The 19008-nt window shown below is 38.1% G+C and overlaps 4 protein-coding genes across 4 annotated transcripts; all 4 read left to right on the top strand.

The window, feature by feature from the left end:
- The first annotated feature begins 1018 nt into the window (after positions 1-1018).
- On the top strand, positions 1019-5255 carry LOC116416947. The gene is made up of 5 exons (XM_031927597.2): positions 1019-2564; positions 2650-2712; positions 2849-3226; positions 3314-3588; positions 3665-5255. Exons 1-4 carry the CDS (start codon positions 2522-2524, stop codon positions 3550-3552), a joined length of 723 nt encoding a protein of 240 aa, XP_031783457.1. The 5' UTR covers positions 1019-2521; the 3' UTR covers positions 3553-3588; positions 3665-5255.
- A 1678-nt stretch (positions 5256-6933) lies between these two features.
- Positions 6934-8724, top strand: LOC116417019 (zinc finger protein 423-like). The gene is made up of 5 exons (XM_031928050.2): positions 6934-7090; positions 7176-7238; positions 7375-7752; positions 7840-8114; positions 8191-8724. Exons 1-4 carry the CDS (start codon positions 7048-7050, stop codon positions 8076-8078), a joined length of 723 nt encoding a protein of 240 aa, XP_031783910.1. The 5' UTR covers positions 6934-7047; the 3' UTR covers positions 8079-8114; positions 8191-8724.
- A 2732-nt stretch (positions 8725-11456) lies between these two features.
- On the top strand, positions 11457-12903 carry LOC116416151. The gene is made up of 5 exons (XM_031923375.2): positions 11457-11613; positions 11699-11761; positions 11898-12275; positions 12363-12637; positions 12713-12903. The coding sequence occupies exons 1-4, from the start codon at positions 11571-11573 to the stop codon at positions 12599-12601; spliced, it is 723 nt and encodes a 240-aa protein (XP_031779235.1). The 5' UTR covers positions 11457-11570; the 3' UTR covers positions 12602-12637; positions 12713-12903.
- A 2492-nt stretch (positions 12904-15395) lies between these two features.
- LOC116416978 lies at positions 15396-17612 on the top strand. The gene is made up of 5 exons (XM_031927926.2): positions 15396-16109; positions 16195-16257; positions 16394-16771; positions 16859-17133; positions 17210-17612. The coding sequence occupies exons 1-4, from the start codon at positions 16067-16069 to the stop codon at positions 17095-17097; spliced, it is 723 nt and encodes a 240-aa protein (XP_031783786.1). The 5' UTR covers positions 15396-16066; the 3' UTR covers positions 17098-17133; positions 17210-17612.
- Positions 17613-19008: the final 1396 nt, after the last annotated feature.

The raw sequence follows: 19008 nt of genomic DNA, 5'->3' as shown, positions 1-19008 counted from the left end.
TATGTCCACATTATGTTGAGTGCTTAACTCCAGCAATGGGTTTATAACCTAAAATCCATAAACTTAATAATCAAAATTCATTTAACGCAGTAAATTCTAAAATCATTTACGTTAAAAAAAGGATTTTACAATAAATTTTGAAAATACAAGGCAATGTGTTAAGAGCGGTAACCTAACCTTGAATATTCATACATACAAATTTACATATAATCACACTCAAAACTCACTAACATATTTGTATATTATTCTGGCATGCATGTTTTTATGAAAGTGTGAATATTAGAAACAACATCAGGTGAAATTTGTGTGTTCAAGATTTTATCAATGATGAAGTGTAAAAGTGATGATATTGATAGATATTCGCAACTCAGTGTTCAAGTCAGTCGCAGGCAGTATTCATCATTATAGTGCATTTTATGCAGTGTATTCGTGCAAGATGTTTAATTTGTAGTGTAGATGCTTATTTTATTATGTAGGAACAGGCTAGCGTAACTATTTTTGCTTGTCTGTCTTTGCTAGCCGACCCACACCGAACTCCATGGCTCCGATGGGGGGGGGGGGTGGCAAAATTTACACATGAGTGTTTACGTGAGAATTTAAACTACAGCACTTGAGATACAGACAAGTGGGTATATTGCTTCAACAGCTTGAAACAAATCACCATGCAAAATTTCAGCCCTCTAAGTATGATAGGTTTTTATTGAGATCAAAAAGAAAAATTGAAAAAAGTAATCGTACAATCATTGAGGATTTGATTTAGCTCTCAATTAAAATCTATCATACTTAGAGGGCTGAAATTTTTCATGGTGATTTGTTTCAAGCTGTTGAAACATTATACCCACTTGTCTTTATATCAAGTACTGTAGTTTAAATTTTCATATCAACACTCATGTGTAAATTTTGCCCCCGGAGCCATGGGGTTCGGTGTGGGTCAGCTAGCAAAGACAGACAAGCAAAAATTGTTACGCTAGCCTGTTCCTACATAATAAAATAAGCATCTACACTATAAATTAAACATCTTGAACGTATACACTGCATATAAGGCACTATAATGATGAATACTGCCTGCGACTGATTTGAACACTGAGTTGGGAATATCTATCAAGATCATCACTTTTACACTTCATCGTTGATCAAATCTTGAACACGCAAATTTTACTTAATGTTTCTAATATCTAAACCCACATAAAAAGTGTACATTTAAGTGTGAGTGTTGAGTGTGGTCATGTTTGTACATGTGCAAGGTTAGGTTGCCATGTATAAAACGTTCGCCATAATTTTATGGCATATTATGCCCACTTACCGTCGCCTGTTAACAGGGGGGACATATGGCCATGATATGCCACATAATCTGGCTACTGGGCATAAAATTTGGCATTTCGTGGCCATATTAGCCTCAATTTCCTACGAGGGTACAACTTCTTACTTTAACTTTTTTTGTAGAATGCTTATAGGATTCGAGTTAGAGCCAAAGAGCCAAACTCCTAAAATTTCAGCCCGATCGGTCGAAAATTGCGATGAAATATCGCATCTCACACATTTTTCGCTTAAAAAATTAAGTATAAGGCACTTGCATACCGCGGTCGTGCCTAAAAACGCGCAAGCGTTTCTTAAACCCTGGATGGAAAAATCGAGGGGAATGCAGGAAACGCAATCAATGTTTGACGCGATTCCGAGAAACTGCAAGGGAATAATCGCAGTCAGGACTCCGCCTCTGTCTCCAAAGAGATATCGTAAATTTTATCCGAACGGCGGCATTTGGAGCAATAGCCATTGTTCAAGAGCATGTACCTAATGCATAAGGGCACAAACAGAAAATGTATGTTTTCTCCAATCAGAAAATGGCATTTTTCCCGTAGAATTCCTCATTCATATAAGGGAAGTTGCCGGCACCGAAGTGCATCAACTTAATTATTGCGTTAATATTTTTATTTGAAACTTGCCACAGCGATAGATATTTATAAAAGGAAGGGCAACTAACTCTTGATTTTTCATAATTCATTGCATTGCCTTAGTTTCGAGTAATTTTCTACTGAACACTCGTACTATCGGTAAAACCTGGGTTTCGGACCCCCTTAATAGTACATTATGCAACAAGAGACTAAAGTCGTGGATTATTTACTTTATTCTCGCAAAATACGGAATAAAGTGAATTTGCGGGAATAAAGTAAATTTGCGGCAATAAAATTTTCTGGTCCCCAAGACACGTGGAGACGTGGCGACGGGGTGGCGGCTGAGATGCGCCCCACGGCGTCGCGCCGTAGAGTCGGGGCGGGCCGGAGCCTACATTTATAGGTACAGGTATTATAGGCTATCTAGAGGCGGATTTCGGACGCACAGCTCGGGGAAAGTGAATTTTTGCGGAGAGGGAGAACGCTGCTATATATACAGAGCGAAATTTCTTAAGCAGACAGTTCGAAGTTTTCATTCTAGAAGCAACGACTTGGCTAGTCAGTGATATCCTAGTGCCTGCGTTAGTTTGAATCTGTAGTGCATCACAGTCAAGTTTTCCTTTCGTAAAATGGAATCTCCACGTGCGGAATCTTACGCATCTTCTGACACTGGTTCGTATATTAGAAAAAGAAATGTTGAGACGTGAGTGCACATATGCACGATACTTATTAATTATATTTGTTCGTCGTTTTGTAGGTAGGACGAGAATGATTGATGCAGAAGCTCGTCACACGGATCTCGATGGAAATCTCAACGAAGGTACGTTTTTGCACGACTTTATTTTATATTCATGATTGATTATTAGCTTATCATATTACACTTCACAATAATCTAAGATAATTAAAGTTTTCATACAATTTTTAATCACATCGTTATAATAATTCTATTTCTTTAGTTACTGCAGACTTGACAGGGCTTGTGACGATTTGTTGCTCGGATTGTGATCTTGACAGTGCCAACTACGAAAAATGCCAGGGCGAGCTAGCTCTGCAATGTTTAGCGTGCCGAGAGAAGTTTTATCACCGTTTTTGGGCGATCCGGCACATCAATTCTTGTGCCAGCATCATCAAGCAGCCAAAATACATCTGTGAGTTGTGCGAAACGACATTCGAACGGATCGATGAACTAAGAAGACACTTTCAAGACTGTGCAAGTGATTGTTTTACAAGTCTTCAGTTGGAGAACAACAACACGAATTCGGAGGAAGAATTAGATATGTTCAAGTACTTTGCCAACTCATCGGAGATATTAAGGAAAAGCGTGAGGGAATACGGTAAGTTCGTGTGCATACATTTTTTAATAACTCATTGCCTTTCTCTCGAGTTTCTTAATTTTACAAATGTCTTTTTATTCGTATCAGGACATGAACGTTTTTATGCGCACTTCTGCGTGGAGTGCCGCGAACCCATCATCGATGAAACATCGGTCGACGCAGTAGACTGCGATGAATGTAAAGTTAGTTGCCTGCTGCAGTGCAACACGTGCAAATGTCTACACGAGACTTACGAGTCCATTATTGAGCATTTAAAGGGGAGCTATTGCGGATATAAGATGCAATTAGCGGTGGACCCGGATGCTCAACTTCACGAACAGGCGTGAAAAATTATAAGATGCACAAAGGCTATTGCAAACAGAGTGAGTCTTCCATTTCATTTTTTCACAATAGCATTATCGATGATAGATCGCAACATCACGTTATTTTGTGTTTCAGATCGACCGTCTGGAGATGTTTCAATGCCCAAGGAAAGTGACGCAGCTTATCACACATACATCGTGCACAATCATGGTTTACGTTCGAATACATATGTAGAACCTTAAAACGTTTTTTAATTGTCGAGATGATTTAATTTTTTACTGTACTTATTTATTTATCGTAAAATAAAAAATTTTTAACCGCTCAATCATTATATGCTTGTCTTTTATTGAATGAAAAACTGAAGTATACTTTATCCTCTTAGAAAATATTATAATTTCCAACTCCACAAATAACGTTTTCCTATTCAAAAACGTAAGATCGTTACTGCGTGTGCAAAACTCTAAATTTCGCACACGCTTATCTGTTGAGGACGTAGATTCGCACACTCGTGTCAAAAAATAGTATATACGATACACGTGCGCGTAGGTGATCATCAAACTCGCTTTTTTGTCACCCTTGCGGCGACAGATGCGCTCATGCAAAAATAACCTACTTCGCGCACTCGTATCGTAATATACAATTTTAACATGACGTGCGCGAAAAACGCGGTTTTTCAAGAGGCTTGTTTTTCGTGTAGCGTGTGCGAAATACTGTTTCCATAGCAACGATATGTTATTATATGCTACATGCTTGACGCAACATTAAAAAAGCTATAGTGATTCGCGCAAAGAAAACGAGCCTGAGAAACCGCATTTCGCGCACGGAGTATTAAGAACGATTTTGGGCTGTTAACTCTCGTTATAAGCATTGCCATGATTTTATGTCAATAGAAAAAAGTTGTATTTTCAAAGATCTACCCTCGTAGAAAATACGCCATAAGATATGGCCGGTGAATAACTACTGGCCATTTTGTTCTTAGCGTAATATGTCAACATAATATGTCCACATTATGTTGAGTGCTTAACTCCAGCAATGGGTTTATAACCTAAAATCCATAAACTTAATAATCAAAATTCATTTAACGCAGTAAATTCTAAAATCATTTACGTTTAAAAAAAGGATTTTACAATAAATTTTGAAAATACAAGGCAATGTGTTAAGAGCGGTAACCTAACCTTGAATATTCATACATACAAATTTACATATAATCACACTCAAAACTCACTAACATATTTGTATATTATTCTGGCATGCATGTTTTTATGAAAGTGTGAATATTAGAAACAACATCAGGTGAAATTTGTGTGTTCAAGATTTTATCAATGATGAAGTGTAAAAGTGATGATATTGATAGATATTCGCAACTCAGTGTTCAAGTCAGTCGCAGGCAGTATTCATCATTATAGTGCATTTTATGCAGTGTATTCGTGCAAGATGTTTAATTTGTAGTGTAGATGCTTATTTTATTATGTAGGAACAGGCTAGCGTAACTATTTTTGCTTGTCTGTCTTTGCTAGCCGACCCACACCGAACTCCATGGCTCCGATGGGGGGGGGGGGTGGCAAAATTTACACATGAGTGTTTACGTGAGAATTTAAACTACAGCACTTGAGATACAGACAAGTGGGTATATTGCTTCAACAGCTTGAAACAAATCACCATGCAAAATTTCAGCCCTCTAAGTATGATAGGTTTTTATTGAGATCAAAAAGAAAAATTGAAAAAAGTAATCGTACAATCATTGAGGATTTGATTTAGCTCTCAATTAAAATCTATCATACTTAGAGGGCTGAAATTTTTCATGGTGATTTGTTTCAAGCTGTTGAAACATTATACCCACTTGTCTTTATATCAAGTACTGTAGTTTAAATTTTCATATCAACACTCATGTGTAAATTTTGCCCTCGGAGCCATGGGGTTCGGTGTGGGTCAGCTAGCAAAGACAGACAAGCAAAAATTGTTACGCTAGCCTGTTCCTACATAATAAAATAAGCATCTACACTATAAATTAAACATCTTGAACGTATACACTGCATATAAGGCACTATAATGATGAATACTGCCTGCGACTGATTTGAACACTGAGTTGGGAATATCTATCAAGATCATCACTTTTACACTTCATCGTTGATCAAATCTTGAACACGCAAATTTTACTTAATGTTTCTAATATCTAAACCCACATAAAAAGTGTACATTTAAGTGTGAGTGTTGAGTGTGGTCATGTTTGTACATGTGCAAGGTTAGGTTGCCATGTATAAAACGTTCGCCATAATTTTATGGCATATTATGCCCACTTACCGTCGCCTGTTAACAGGGGGGACATATGGCCATGATATGCCACATAATCTGGCTACTGGGCATAAAATTTGGCATTTCGTGGCCATATTAGCCTCAATTTCCTACGAGGGTACAACTTCTTACTTTAACTTTTTTTGTAGAATGCTTATAGGATTCGAGTTAGAGCCAAAGAGCCAAACTCCTAAAATTTCAGCCCGATCGGTCGAAAATTGCGATGAAATATCGCATCTCACACATTTTTCGCTTAAAAAATTAAGTATAAGGCACTTGCATACCGCGGTCGTGCCTAAAAACGCGCAAGCGTTTCTTAAACCCTGGATGGAAAAATCGAGGGGAATGCAGGAAACGCAATCAATGTTTGACGCGATTCCGAGAAACTGCAAGGGAATAATCGCAGTCAGGACTCCGCCTCTGTCTCCAAAGAGATATCGTAAATTTTATCCGAACGGCGGCATTTGGAGCAATAGCCATTGTTCAAGAGCATGTACCTAATGCATAAGGGCACAAACAGAAAATGTATGTTTTCTCCAATCAGAAAATGGCATTTTTCCCGTAGAATTCCTCATTCATATAAGGGAAGTTGCCGGCACCGAAGTGCATCAACTTAATTATTGCGTTAATATTTTTATTTGAAACTTGCCACAGCGATAGATATTTATAAAAGGAAGGGCAACTAACTCTTGATTTTTCATAATTCATTGCATTGCCTTAGTTTCGAGTAATTTTCTACTGAACACTCGTACTATCGGTAAAACCTGGGTTTCGGACCCCCTTAATAGTACATTATGCAACAAGAGACTAAAGTCGTGGATTATTTACTTTATTCTCGCAAAATACGGAATAAAGTGAATTTGCGGGAATAAAGTAAATTTGCGGCAATAAAATTTTCTGGTCCCCAAGACACGTGGAGACGTGGCGACGGGGTGGCGGCTGAGATGCGCCCCACGGCGTCGCGCCGTAGAGTCGGGGCGGGCCGGAGCCTACATTTATAGGTACAGGTATTATAGGCTATCTAGAGGCGGATTTCGGACGCACAGCTCGGGGAAAGTGAATTTTTGCGGAGAGGGAAACGCTGCTATATATACAGAGCGAAATTTCTTAAGCAGACAGTTCGAAGTTTTCATTCTAGAAGCAACGACTTGGCTAGTCAGTGATATCCTAGTGCCTGCGTTAGTTTGAATCTGTAGTGCATCACAGTCAAGTTTTCCTTTCGTAAAATGGAATCTCCACGTGCGGAATCTTACGCATCTTCTGACACTGGTTCGTATATTAGAAAAAGAAATGTTGAGACGTGAGTGCACATATGCACGATACTTATTAATTATATTTGTTCGTCGTTTTGTAGGTAGGACGAGAATGATTGATGCAGAAGCTCGTCACACGGATCTCGATGGAAATCTCAACGAAGGTACGTTTTTGCACGACTTTATTTTATATTCATGATTGATTATTAGCTTATCATATTACACTTCACAATAATCTAAGATAATTAAAGTTTTCATACAATTTTTAATCACATCGTTATAATAATTCTATTTCTTTAGTTACTGCAGACTTGACAGGGCTTGTGACGATTTGTTGCTCGGATTGTGATCTTGACAGTGCCAACTACGAAAAATGCCAGGGCGAGCTAGCTCTGCAATGTTTAGCGTGCCGAGAGAAGTTTTATCACCGTTTTTGGGCGATCCGGCACATCAATTCTTGTGCCAGCATCATCAAGCAGACAAAATACATCTGTGAGTTGTGCGAAACGACATTCGAACGGATCGATGAACTAAGAAGACACTTTCAAGACTGTGCAAGTGATTGTTTTACAAGTCTTCAGTTGGAGAACAACAACACGAATTCGGAGGAAGAATTAGATATGTTCAAGTACTTTGCCAACTCATCGGAGATATTAAGGAAAAGCGTGAGGGAATACGGTAAGTTCGTGTGCATACATTTTTTAATAACTCATTGCCTTTCTCTCGAGTTTCTTAATTTTACAAATGTCTTTTTATTCGTATCAGGACATGAACGTTTTTATGCGCACTTCTGCGTGGAGTGCCGCGAACCCATCATCGATGAAACATCGGTCGACGCAGTAGACTGCGATGAATGTAAAGTTAGTTGCCTGCTGCAGTGCAACACGTGCAAATGTCTACACGAGACTTACGAGTCCATTATTGAGCATTTAAAGGGGAGCTATTGCGGATATAAGATGCAATTAGCGGTGGACCCGGATGCTCAACTTCACGAACAGGCGTGAAAAATTATAAGATGCACAAAGGCTATTGCAAACAGAGTGAGTCTTCCATTTCATTTTTTCACAATTGCATTATCGATGATAGATCGCAACATCACGTTATTTTGTGTTTCAGATCGACCGTCTGGAGATGTTTCAATGCCCAAGGAAAGTGACGCAGCTTATCACACATACATCGTGCACAATCATGGTTTACGTTCGAATACATATGTAGAACCTTAAAACGTTTTTTAATTGTCGAGATGATTTAATTTTTTACTGTACTTATTTATTTATCGTAAAATAAAAAATTTTTAACCGCTCAATCATTATATGCTTGTCTTTTATTGAATGAAAAACTGAAGTATACTTTATCCTCTTAGAAAATATTATAATTTCCAACTCCACAAATAACGTTTTCCTATTCAAAAACGTAAGATCGTTACTGCGTGTGCAAAACTCTAAATTTCGCACACGCTTATCTGTTGAGGACGTAGATTCGCACACTCGTGTCAAAAAATAGTATATACGATACACGTGCGCGTAGGTGATCATCAAACTCGCTTTTTTGTCACCCTTGCGGCGACAGATGCGCTCATGCAAAAATAACCTACTTCGCGCACTCGTATCGTAATATACAATTTTAACATGACGTGCGCGAAAAACGCAGTTTTTCAAGAGGCTTGTTTTTCGTGTAGCGTGTGCGAAATACTGTTTCCATAGCAACGATATGTTATTATATGCTACATGCTTGACGCAACATTAAAAAAGCTATAGTGATTCGCGCAAAGAAAACGAGCCTGAGAAACCGCATTTCGCGCACGGAGTATTAAAACGATTTTGGGCTGTTAACTCTCGTTATAAGCATTGCCATGATTTTATGTCAATAAAAAAAGTTGTATTTTCAAAGATCTACCCTCGTAGAAAATACGCCATAAGATATGGCCGGTGAATAACTACTGGCCATTTTTTCTTAGCGTAATATGTCAACATAATATGTCCACATTATGTTGAGTGCTTAACTCCAGCAATGGGTTTATAACCTAAAATCCATAAACTTAATAATCAAAATTCATTTAACGCAGTAAATTCTAAAATCATTTACGTTTAAAAAAAGGATTTTACAATAAATTTTGAAAATACAAGGCAATGTGTTAAGAGCGGTAACCTAACCTTGAATATTCATACATACAAATTTACATATAATCACACTCAAAACTCACTAACATATTTGTATATTATTCTGGCATGCATGTTTTTATGAAAGTGTGAATATTAGAAACAACATCAGGTGAAATTTGTGTGTTCAAGATTTTATCAATGATGAAGTGTAAAAGTGATGATATTGATAGATATTCGCAACTCAGTGTTCAAGTCAGTCGCAGGCAGTATTCATCATTATAGTGCATTTTATGCAGTGTATTCGTGCAAGATGTTTAATTTGTAGTGTAGATGCTTATTTTATTATGTAGGAACAGGCTAGCGTAACTATTTTTGCTTGTCTGTCTTTGCTAGCCGACCCACACCGAACTCCATGGCTCCGATGGGGGGGGGGGGTGGCAAAATTTACACATGAGTGTTTACGTGAGAATTTAAACTACAGCACTTGAGATACAGACAAGTGGGTATATTGCTTCAACAGCTTGAAACAAATCACCATGCAAAATTTCAGCCCTCTAAGTATGATAGGTTTTTATTGAGATCAAAAAGAAAAATTGAAAAAAGTAATCGTACAATCATTGAGGATTTGATTTAGCTCTCAATTAAAATCTATCATACTTAGAGGGCTGAAATTTTTCATGGTGATTTGTTTCAAGCTGTTGAAACATTATACCCACTTGTCTTTATATCAAGTACTGTAGTTTAAATTTTCATATCAACACTCATGTGTAAATTTTGCCCTCGGAGCCATGGGGTTCGGTGTGGGTCAGCTAGCAAAGACAGACAAGCAAAAATTGTTACGCTAGCCTGTTCCTACATAATAAAATAAGCATCTACACTATAAATTAAACATCTTGAACGTATACACTGCATATAAGGCACTATAATGATGAATACTGCCTGCGACTGATTTGAACACTGAGTTGGGAATATCTATCAAGATCATCACTTTTACACTTCATCGTTGATCAAATCTTGAACACGCAAATTTTACTTAATGTTTCTAATATCTAAACCCACATAAAAAGTGTACATTTAAGTGTGAGTGTTGAGTGTGGTCATGTTTGTACATGTGCAAGGTTAGGTTGCCATGTATAAAACGTTCGCCATAATTTTATGGCATATTATGCCCACTTACCGTCGCCTGTTAACAGGGGGGACATATGGCCATGATATGCCACATAATCTGGCTACTGGGCATAAAATTTGGCATTTCGTGGCCATATTAGCCTCAATTTCCTACGAGGGTACAACTTCTTACTTTAACTTTTTTTGTAGAATGCTTATAGGATTCGAGTTAGAGCCAAAGAGCCAAACTCCTAAAATTTCAGCCCGATCGGTCGAAAATTGCGATGAAATATCGCATCTCACACATTTTTCGCTTAAAAAATTAAGTATAAGGCACTTGCATACCGCGGTCGTGCCTAAAAACGCGCAAGCGTTTCTTAAACCCTGGATGGAAAAATCGAGGGGAATGCAGGAAACGCAATCAATGTTTGACGCGATTCCGAGAAACTGCAAGGGAATAATCGCAGTCAGGACTCCGCCTCTGTCTCCAAAGAGATATCGTAAATTTTATCCGAACGGCGGCATTTGGAGCAATAGCCATTGTTCAAGAGCATGTACCTAATGCATAAGGGCACAAACAGAAAATGTATGTTTTCTCCAATCAGAAAATGGCATTTTTCCCGTAGAATTCCTCATTCATATAAGGGAAGTTGCCGGCACCGAAGTGCATCAACTTAATTATTGCGTTAATATTTTTATTTGAAACTTGCCACAGCGATAGATATTTATAAAAGGAAGGGCAACTAACTCTTGATTTTTCATAATTCATTGCATTGCCTTAGTTTCGAGTAATTTTCTACTGAACACTCGTACTATCGGTAAAACCTGGGTTTCGGACCCCCTTAATAGTACATTATGCAACAAGAGACTAAAGTCGTGGATTATTTACTTTATTCTCGCAAAATACGGAATAAAGTGAATTTGCGGGAATAAAGTAAATTTGCGGCAATAAAATTTTCTGGTCCCCAAGACACGTGGAGACGTGGCGACGGGGTGGCGGCTGAGATGCGCCCCACGGCGTCGCGCCGTAGAGTCGGGGCGGGCCGGAGCCTACATTTATAGGTACAGGTATTATAGGCTATCTAGAGGCGGATTTCGGACGCACAGCTCGGGGAAAGTGAATTTTTGCGGAGAGGGAAACGCTGCTATATATACAGAGCGAAATTTCTTAAGCAGACAGTTCGAAGTTTTCATTCTAGAAGCAACGACTTGGCTAGTCAGTGATATCCTAGTGCCTGCGTTAGTTTGAATCTGTAGTGCATCACAGTCAAGTTTTCCTTTCGTAAAATGGAATCTCCACGTGCGGAATCTTACGCATCTTCTGACACTGGTTCGTATATTAGAAAAAGAAATGTTGAGACGTGAGTGCACATATGCACGATACTTATTAATTATATTTGTTCGTCGTTTTGTAGGTAGGACGAGAATGATTGATGCAGAAGCTCGTCACACGGATCTCGATGGAAATCTCAACGAAGGTACGTTTTTGCACGACTTTATTTTATATTCATGATTGATTATTAGCTTATCATATTACACTTCACAATAATCTAAGATAATTAAAGTTTTCATACAATTTTTAATCACATCGTTATAATAATTCTATTTCTTTAGTTACTGCAGACTTGACAGGGCTTGTGACGATTTGTTGCTCGGATTGTGATCTTGACAGTGCCAACTACGAAAAATGCCAGGGCGAGCTAGCTCTGCAATGTTTAGCGTGCCGAGAGAAGTTTTATCACCGTTTTTGGGCGATCCGGCACATCAATTCTTGTGCCAGCATCATCAAGCAGCCAAAATACATCTGTGAGTTGTGCGAAACGACATTCGAACGGATCGATGAACTAAGAAGACACTTTCAAGACTGTGCAAGTGATTGTTTTACAAGTCTTCAGTTGGAGAACAACAACACGAATTCGGAGGAAGAATTAGATATGTTCAAGTACTTTGCCAACTCATCGGAGATATTAAGGAAAAGCGTGAGGGAATACGGTAAGTTCGTGTGCATACATTTTTTAATAACTCATTGCCTTTCTCTCGAGTTTCTTAATTTTACAAATGTCTTTTTATTCGTATCAGGACATGAACGTTTTTATGCGCACTTCTGCGTGGAGTGCCGCGAACCCATCATCGATGAAACATCGGTCGACGCAGTAGACTGCGATGAATGTAAAGTTAGTTGCCTGCTGCAGTGCAACACGTGCAAATGTCTACACGAGACTTACGAGTCCATTATTGAGCATTTAAAGGGGAGCTATTGCGGATATAAGATGCAATTAGCGGTGGACCCGGATGCTCAACTTCACGAACAGGCGTGAAAAATTATAAGATGCACAAAGGCTATTGCAAACAGAGTGAGTCTTCCATTTCATTTTTCACAATAGCATTATCGATGATAGATCGCAACATCACGTTATTTTGTGTTTCAGATCGACCGTCTGGAGATGTTTCAATGCCCAAGGAAAGTGACGCAGCTTATCACACATACATCGTGCACAATCATGGTTTACGTTCGAATACATATGTAGAACCTTAAAACGTTTTTTAATTGTCGAGATGATTTAATTTTTTACTGTACTTATTTATTTATCGTAAAATAAAAAATTTTAACCGCTCAATCATTATATGCTTGTCTTTTATTGAATGAAAACTGAAGTATACTTTATCCTCTTAGAAATATTATAATTTCCAACTCCACAAATAACGTTTTCCTATTCAAAAACGTAAGATCGTTACTGCGTGTGCAAAACTCTAAATTTCGCACACGCTTATCTGTTGAGGACGTAGATTCGCACACTCGTGTCAAAAAATAGTATATACGATACACGTGCGCGTAGGTGATCATCAAACTCGCTTTTTTGTCACCCTTGCGGCGACAGATGCGCTCATGCAAAATAACCTACTTCGCGCACTCGTATCGTATATACAATTTTACATGACGTGCGCGAAACGCAGTTTTTTCAGAGGCTTGTTTTTTCGTGTAGCGTGTGCGAATACTGTTTCCATAGCAACGATATGTTATTATATGCTACATGCTTGACGCAACATAAAAAAGCTATAGTTGATTCGCGCAAAGAAAACGAGCCTGAGAAACCGATTTCGCGCACGGAGTATTAAAAACGATTTTGGGCTGTTAACACTCGTTATAGCATTGCCATGATTTTATGTCAATGAAAAAAGTTGTATTTTCAAAGATCTACCCTCGTAGAAAATACGCCATAAGATATGGCCGGTGAATATCTACTGGCATATTTTTCTTAGCGTAATATGTCAACATAATATGTCCACATTATGTTGAGTGCTTAACTCCAGCAATGGGTTTATAACCTAAAATCCATAACTTAATAATCAAAATTCATTTAACGCAGTAAATTCTAAAAATCATTTACGTTTAAAAAAAGGATTTTACAATAAATTTTGAAAATACAAGGCAATGTGTTAAGAGCGGTAACCTAACCTTGAATATTCATACATACAAATTTACATATAATCACACAAAACTCACTAACATATTTGTATATTATTCTGGCATGCATGTTTTTATGAAGTGTGAATATTAGAAACAACATCAGGTGAAATTTGTGTGTTCAAGATTTTATCAATGATGAAGTGTAAAAGTGATGATATTGATAGATATTCGCAACTCAGTGTTCAATCAGTCGCAGGCAGTATTCATCATTATAGTGCATTTTATGCAGTGTATTCGTGCAAGATGTTTAATTTGTAGTGTAGATGCTTATTTTATTATGGAAACAGGCTAGCGTAACTATTTTTGCTTGTCTGTCTTTGCTAGCCGACCCACACCGAACTCCATGGCTCCGATGGGGGGGGGTGGCAAAATTTACACATGAGTGTTTACGTGAGAATTAAACTACAGCACTTGAGATACAGACAAGTGGTATATTGCTTCAACAGCTTGAAACAAATCACCATGCAAAATCAGCCCTCTAAGTATGATAGGTTTTATTGAGATAAAAAGAAAATTGAAAAAAATATCGTACAATCATTGAGGATTTGATTTAGCTCTCAATTAAAATCTATCATACTTAGAGGCTGAAATTTTTCATGGTGATTTGTTTCAAGCTGTTGAAACATATACCCACTTGTCTTATATCAAGTACTGTAGTTAAAATTTTCATATCAACACTCATGTGTAAATTTTGCCCCCGGAGCCATGGGGTTCGTGTGGGGTCAGCTAGAAAGACAGACAAGCAAAATTGTTACGCTAAGCCTGTTCCTACATAATAAAATAAGCATCTACACTATAAATTAAACATCTTGAACGTAATACACTGCATATAAGGCACTATAATGATGAATACTGCCTGCGACTGATTTGAACACTGAGTTGGGAATATCTATCAAGATCATCACTTTTACACTTCATCGTTGATCAAATCTTGAACACGCAAATTTTACTTAATGTTTCTAATATCTAAACCCCCACATAAAAAGTGTACATTTAAGTGTGAGTGTTGAGTGTGGTCATGTTTGTACATGTGCAAGGTTAGGTTGCCATGTATAAAACGTTCGCCATAATTTTATGGCATATTATGCCCACTTACCGTCGCCTGTTAACAGGGGGGACATATGGCCATGATATGCCACATAATCTGGCTACTGGGCATAAAATTTGGCATTTCGTGGCCATATTAGCCTCAATTTCCTACGAGGGTACAACTTCTTACTTTAACTTTTTTTGTAGAATGCTTATAGGATTCGAGTTAGAGCCAAAGAGCCAAACTCCTAAAATTTCAGCCCGATCGGTCGAAAATTGCGATGAAATATCGCATCTCACACATTTTTCGCTTAAAAAATTAAGTATAAGGCACTTGCATACCGCGGTCGTGCCTAAAAACGCGCAAGCGTTTCTTAAACCCTGGATGGAAAAATCGAGGGGAATGCAGGAAACGCAATCAATGTTTGACGCGATTCCGAGAAACTGCAAGGGAATAATCGCAGTCAGGACTCCGCCTCTGTCTCCAAAGAGATATCGTAAATTTTATCCGAACGGCGGCATTTGGAGCAATAGCCATTGTTCAAGAGCATGTACCTAATGCATAAGGGCACAAACATAAAATGTATGTTTTCTCCAATGAGAAAATGGCATTTTTCCCGTAGAATTCCTCATTCATATAAGGGAAGTTGCCGGCACCGAAGTGCATCAACTTAATTATTGCGTTAATATTTTTATTTGAAACTTGCCACAGCGATAGATATTTATAAAAGGAAGGGCAACTAACTCTTGATTTTTCATAATTCATTGCATTGCCTTAGTTTCGAGTAATTTTCTACTGAACACTCGTACTATCGGTAAAACCTGGGTTTCGGACCCCCTTAATAGTACATTATGCAACAAGAGACTAAAGTCGTGGATTATTTACTTTATTCTCGCAAAATACGGAATAAAGTGAATTTGCGGGAATAAAGTAAATTTGCGGCAATAAAATTTTCTGGTCCCCAAGACACGTGGAGACGTGGCGACGGGGTGGCGGCTGAGATGCGCCCCACGGCGTCGCGCCGTAGAGTCGGGGCGGGCCGGAGCCTACATTTATAGGTACAGGTATTATAGGCTATCTAGAGGCGGATTTCGGACGCACAGCTCGGGGAAAGTGAATTTTTGCGGAGAGGGAGAACGCTGCTATATATACAGAGCGAAATTTCTTAAGCAGACAGTTCGAAGTTTTCATTCTAGAAGCAACGACTTGGCTAGTCAGTGATATCCTAGTGCCTGCGTTAGTTTGAATCTGTAGTGCATCACAGTCAAGTTTTCCTTTCGTAAAATGGAATCTCCACGTGCGGAATCTTACGCATCTTCTGACACTGGTTCGTATATTAGAAAAAGAAATGTTGAGACGTGAGTGCACATATGCACGATACTTATTAATTATATTTGTTCGTCGTTTTGTAGGTAGGACGAGAATGATTGATGCAGAAGCTCGTCACACGGATCTCGATGGAAATCTCAACGAAGGTACGTTTTTGCACGACTTTATTTTATATTCATGATTGATTATTAGCTTATCATATTACACTTCACAATAATCTAAGATAATTAAAGTTTTCATACAATTTTTAATCACATCGTTATAATAATTCTATTTCTTTAGTTACTGCAGACTTGACAGGGCTTGTGACGATTTGTTGCTCGGATTGTGATCTTGACAGTGCCAACTACGAAAAATGCCAGGGCGAGCTAGCTCTGCAATGTTTAGCGTGCCGAGAGAAGTTTTATCACCGTTTTTGGGCGATCCGGCACATCAATTCTTGTGCCAGCATCATCAAGCAGCCAAAATACATCTGTGAGTTGTGCGAAACGACATTCGAACGGATCGATGAACTAAGAAGACACTTTCAAGACTGTGCAAGTGATTGTTTTACAAGTCTTCAGTTGGAGAACAACAACACGAATTCGGAGGAAGAATTAGATATGTTCAAGTACTTTGCCAACTCATCGGAGATATTAAGGAAAAGCGTGAGGGAATACGGTAAGTTCGTGTGCATACATTTTTTAATAACTCATTGCCTTTCTCTCGAGTTTCTTAATTTTACAAATGTCTTTTTATTCGTATCAGGACATGAACGTTTTTATGCGCACTTCTGCGTGGAGTGCCGCGAACCCATCATCGATGAAACATCGGTCGACGCAGTAGACTGCGATGAATGTAAAGTTAGTTGCCTGCTGCAGTGCAACACGTGCAAATGTCTACACGAGACTTACGAGTCCATTATTGAGCATTTAAAGGGGAGCTATTGCGGATATAAGATGCAATTAGCGGTGGACCCGGATGCTCAACTTCACGAACAGGCGTGAAAAATTATAAGATGCACAAAGGCTATTGCAAACAGAGTGAGTCTTCCATTTCATTTTTTCACAATAGCATTATCGATGATAGATCGCAACATCACGTTATTTTGTGTTTCAGATCGACCGTCTGGAGATGTTTCAATGCCCAAGGAAAGTGACGCAGCTTATCACACATACATCGTGCACAATCATGGTTTACGTTCGAATACATATGTAGAACCTTAAAACGTTTTTTAATTGTCGAGATGATTTAATTTTTTACTGTACTTATTTATTTATCGTAAAATAAAAAATTTTTAACCGCTCAATCATTATATGCTTGTCTTTTATTGAATGAAAAACTGAAGTATACTTTATCCTCTTAGAAAATATTATAATTTCCAACTCCACAAATAACGTTTTCCTATTCAAAAACGTAAGATCGTTACTGCGTGTGCAAAACTCTAAATTTCGCACACGCTTATCTGTTGAGGACGTAGATTCGCACACTCGTGTCAAAAAATAGTATATACGATACACGTGCGCGTAGGTGATCATCAAACTCGCTTGTCACCCTTGCGGCGACAGATGCGCTCATGCAAAAATAACCTACTTCGCGCACTCGTATCGTAATATACAATTTTAACATGACGTGCGCGAAAAACGCGTTTTTCAAGAGGCTTGTTTTTCGTGTAGCGTGTGCGAAATACTGTTTCCATAGCAACGATATGTTATTATATGCTACATGCTTGACGCAACATTAAAAAAAGCTATAGTGATTCGCGCAAAGAAAACGAGCCTGAGAAACCGCATTTCGCGCACGGAGTATTAAAACGATTTTGGGCTGTTAACTCTCGTTATAAGCATTGCCATGATTTTATGTCAATAAAAAAAGTTGTATTTCAAAGATCTACCCTCGTAGAAAATACGCCATAAGATATGGCCGGTGAATAACTACTGGCCATTATTTTTCTTAGCGTAATATGTCAACATAATATGTCCACATTATGTTGAGTGCTTAACTCCAGCAATGGGTTTATAACCTAAAATCCATAAACTTAATAATCAAAATTCATTTAACGCAGTAAATTCTAAAATCATTTACGTTTAAAAAAAGGATTTTAACAATAAATTTTGAAAATACAAGGCAATGTTTAAGACGGTAACCTAACCTTGAATATTCATACATACAAATTTACATATAATCACACTCAAAACTTCACTAACATATTTGTATATTATTCTGGCATGCATGTTTTTATGAAAGTGTGAATATTAGAAACAACATCAGGTGAAATTTGTGTGTTCAAGATTTTATCAATGATGAAGTGTAAAAGTGATGATATTGATAGATATTCGCAACTCAGTGTTCAAGTCAGTCGCAGGCAGTATTCATCATTATAGTGCATTTTATGCAGTGTATTCGTGCAAGATGTTTAATTTGTAGTGTAGATGCTTATTTTATTATGTAGGAACAGGCTAGCGTAACTATTTTTGCTTGTCTGTCTTTGCTAGCCGACCCACACCGAACTCCATGGCTCCGATGGGGGGGGGGGGTGGCAAAATTTACACATGAGTGTTTACGTGAGAATTTAAACTACAGCACTTGAGATACAGACAAGTGGGTATATTGCTTCAACAGCTTGAAACAAATCACCATGCAAAATTTCAGCCCTCTAAGTATGATAGGTTTTTATTGAGATCAAAAAGAAAAATTGAAAAAAGTAATCGTACAATCATTGAGGATTTGATTTAGCTCTCAATTAAAATCTATCATACTTAGAGGGCTGAAATTTTTCATGGTGATTTGTTTCAAGCTGTTGAAACATTATACCCACTTGTCTTTATATCAAGTACTGTAGTTTAAATTTTCATATCAACACTCATGTGTAAATTTTGCCCCTCGGAGCCATGGGTTCGGTGTGGGTCAGCTAGCAA

The sequence above is a fragment of the Nasonia vitripennis genome, chromosome 1 (assembly GCF_009193385.2).
Source record: "Nasonia vitripennis strain AsymCx chromosome 1, Nvit_psr_1.1, whole genome shotgun sequence".
In the NCBI taxonomy this organism is placed as follows: Eukaryota; Metazoa; Arthropoda; class Insecta; order Hymenoptera; family Pteromalidae; genus Nasonia; species Nasonia vitripennis.
The sequence above is the reverse complement of the archived record's forward strand: the minus strand, read 5'-3'. Positions and strand labels throughout refer to the sequence as shown.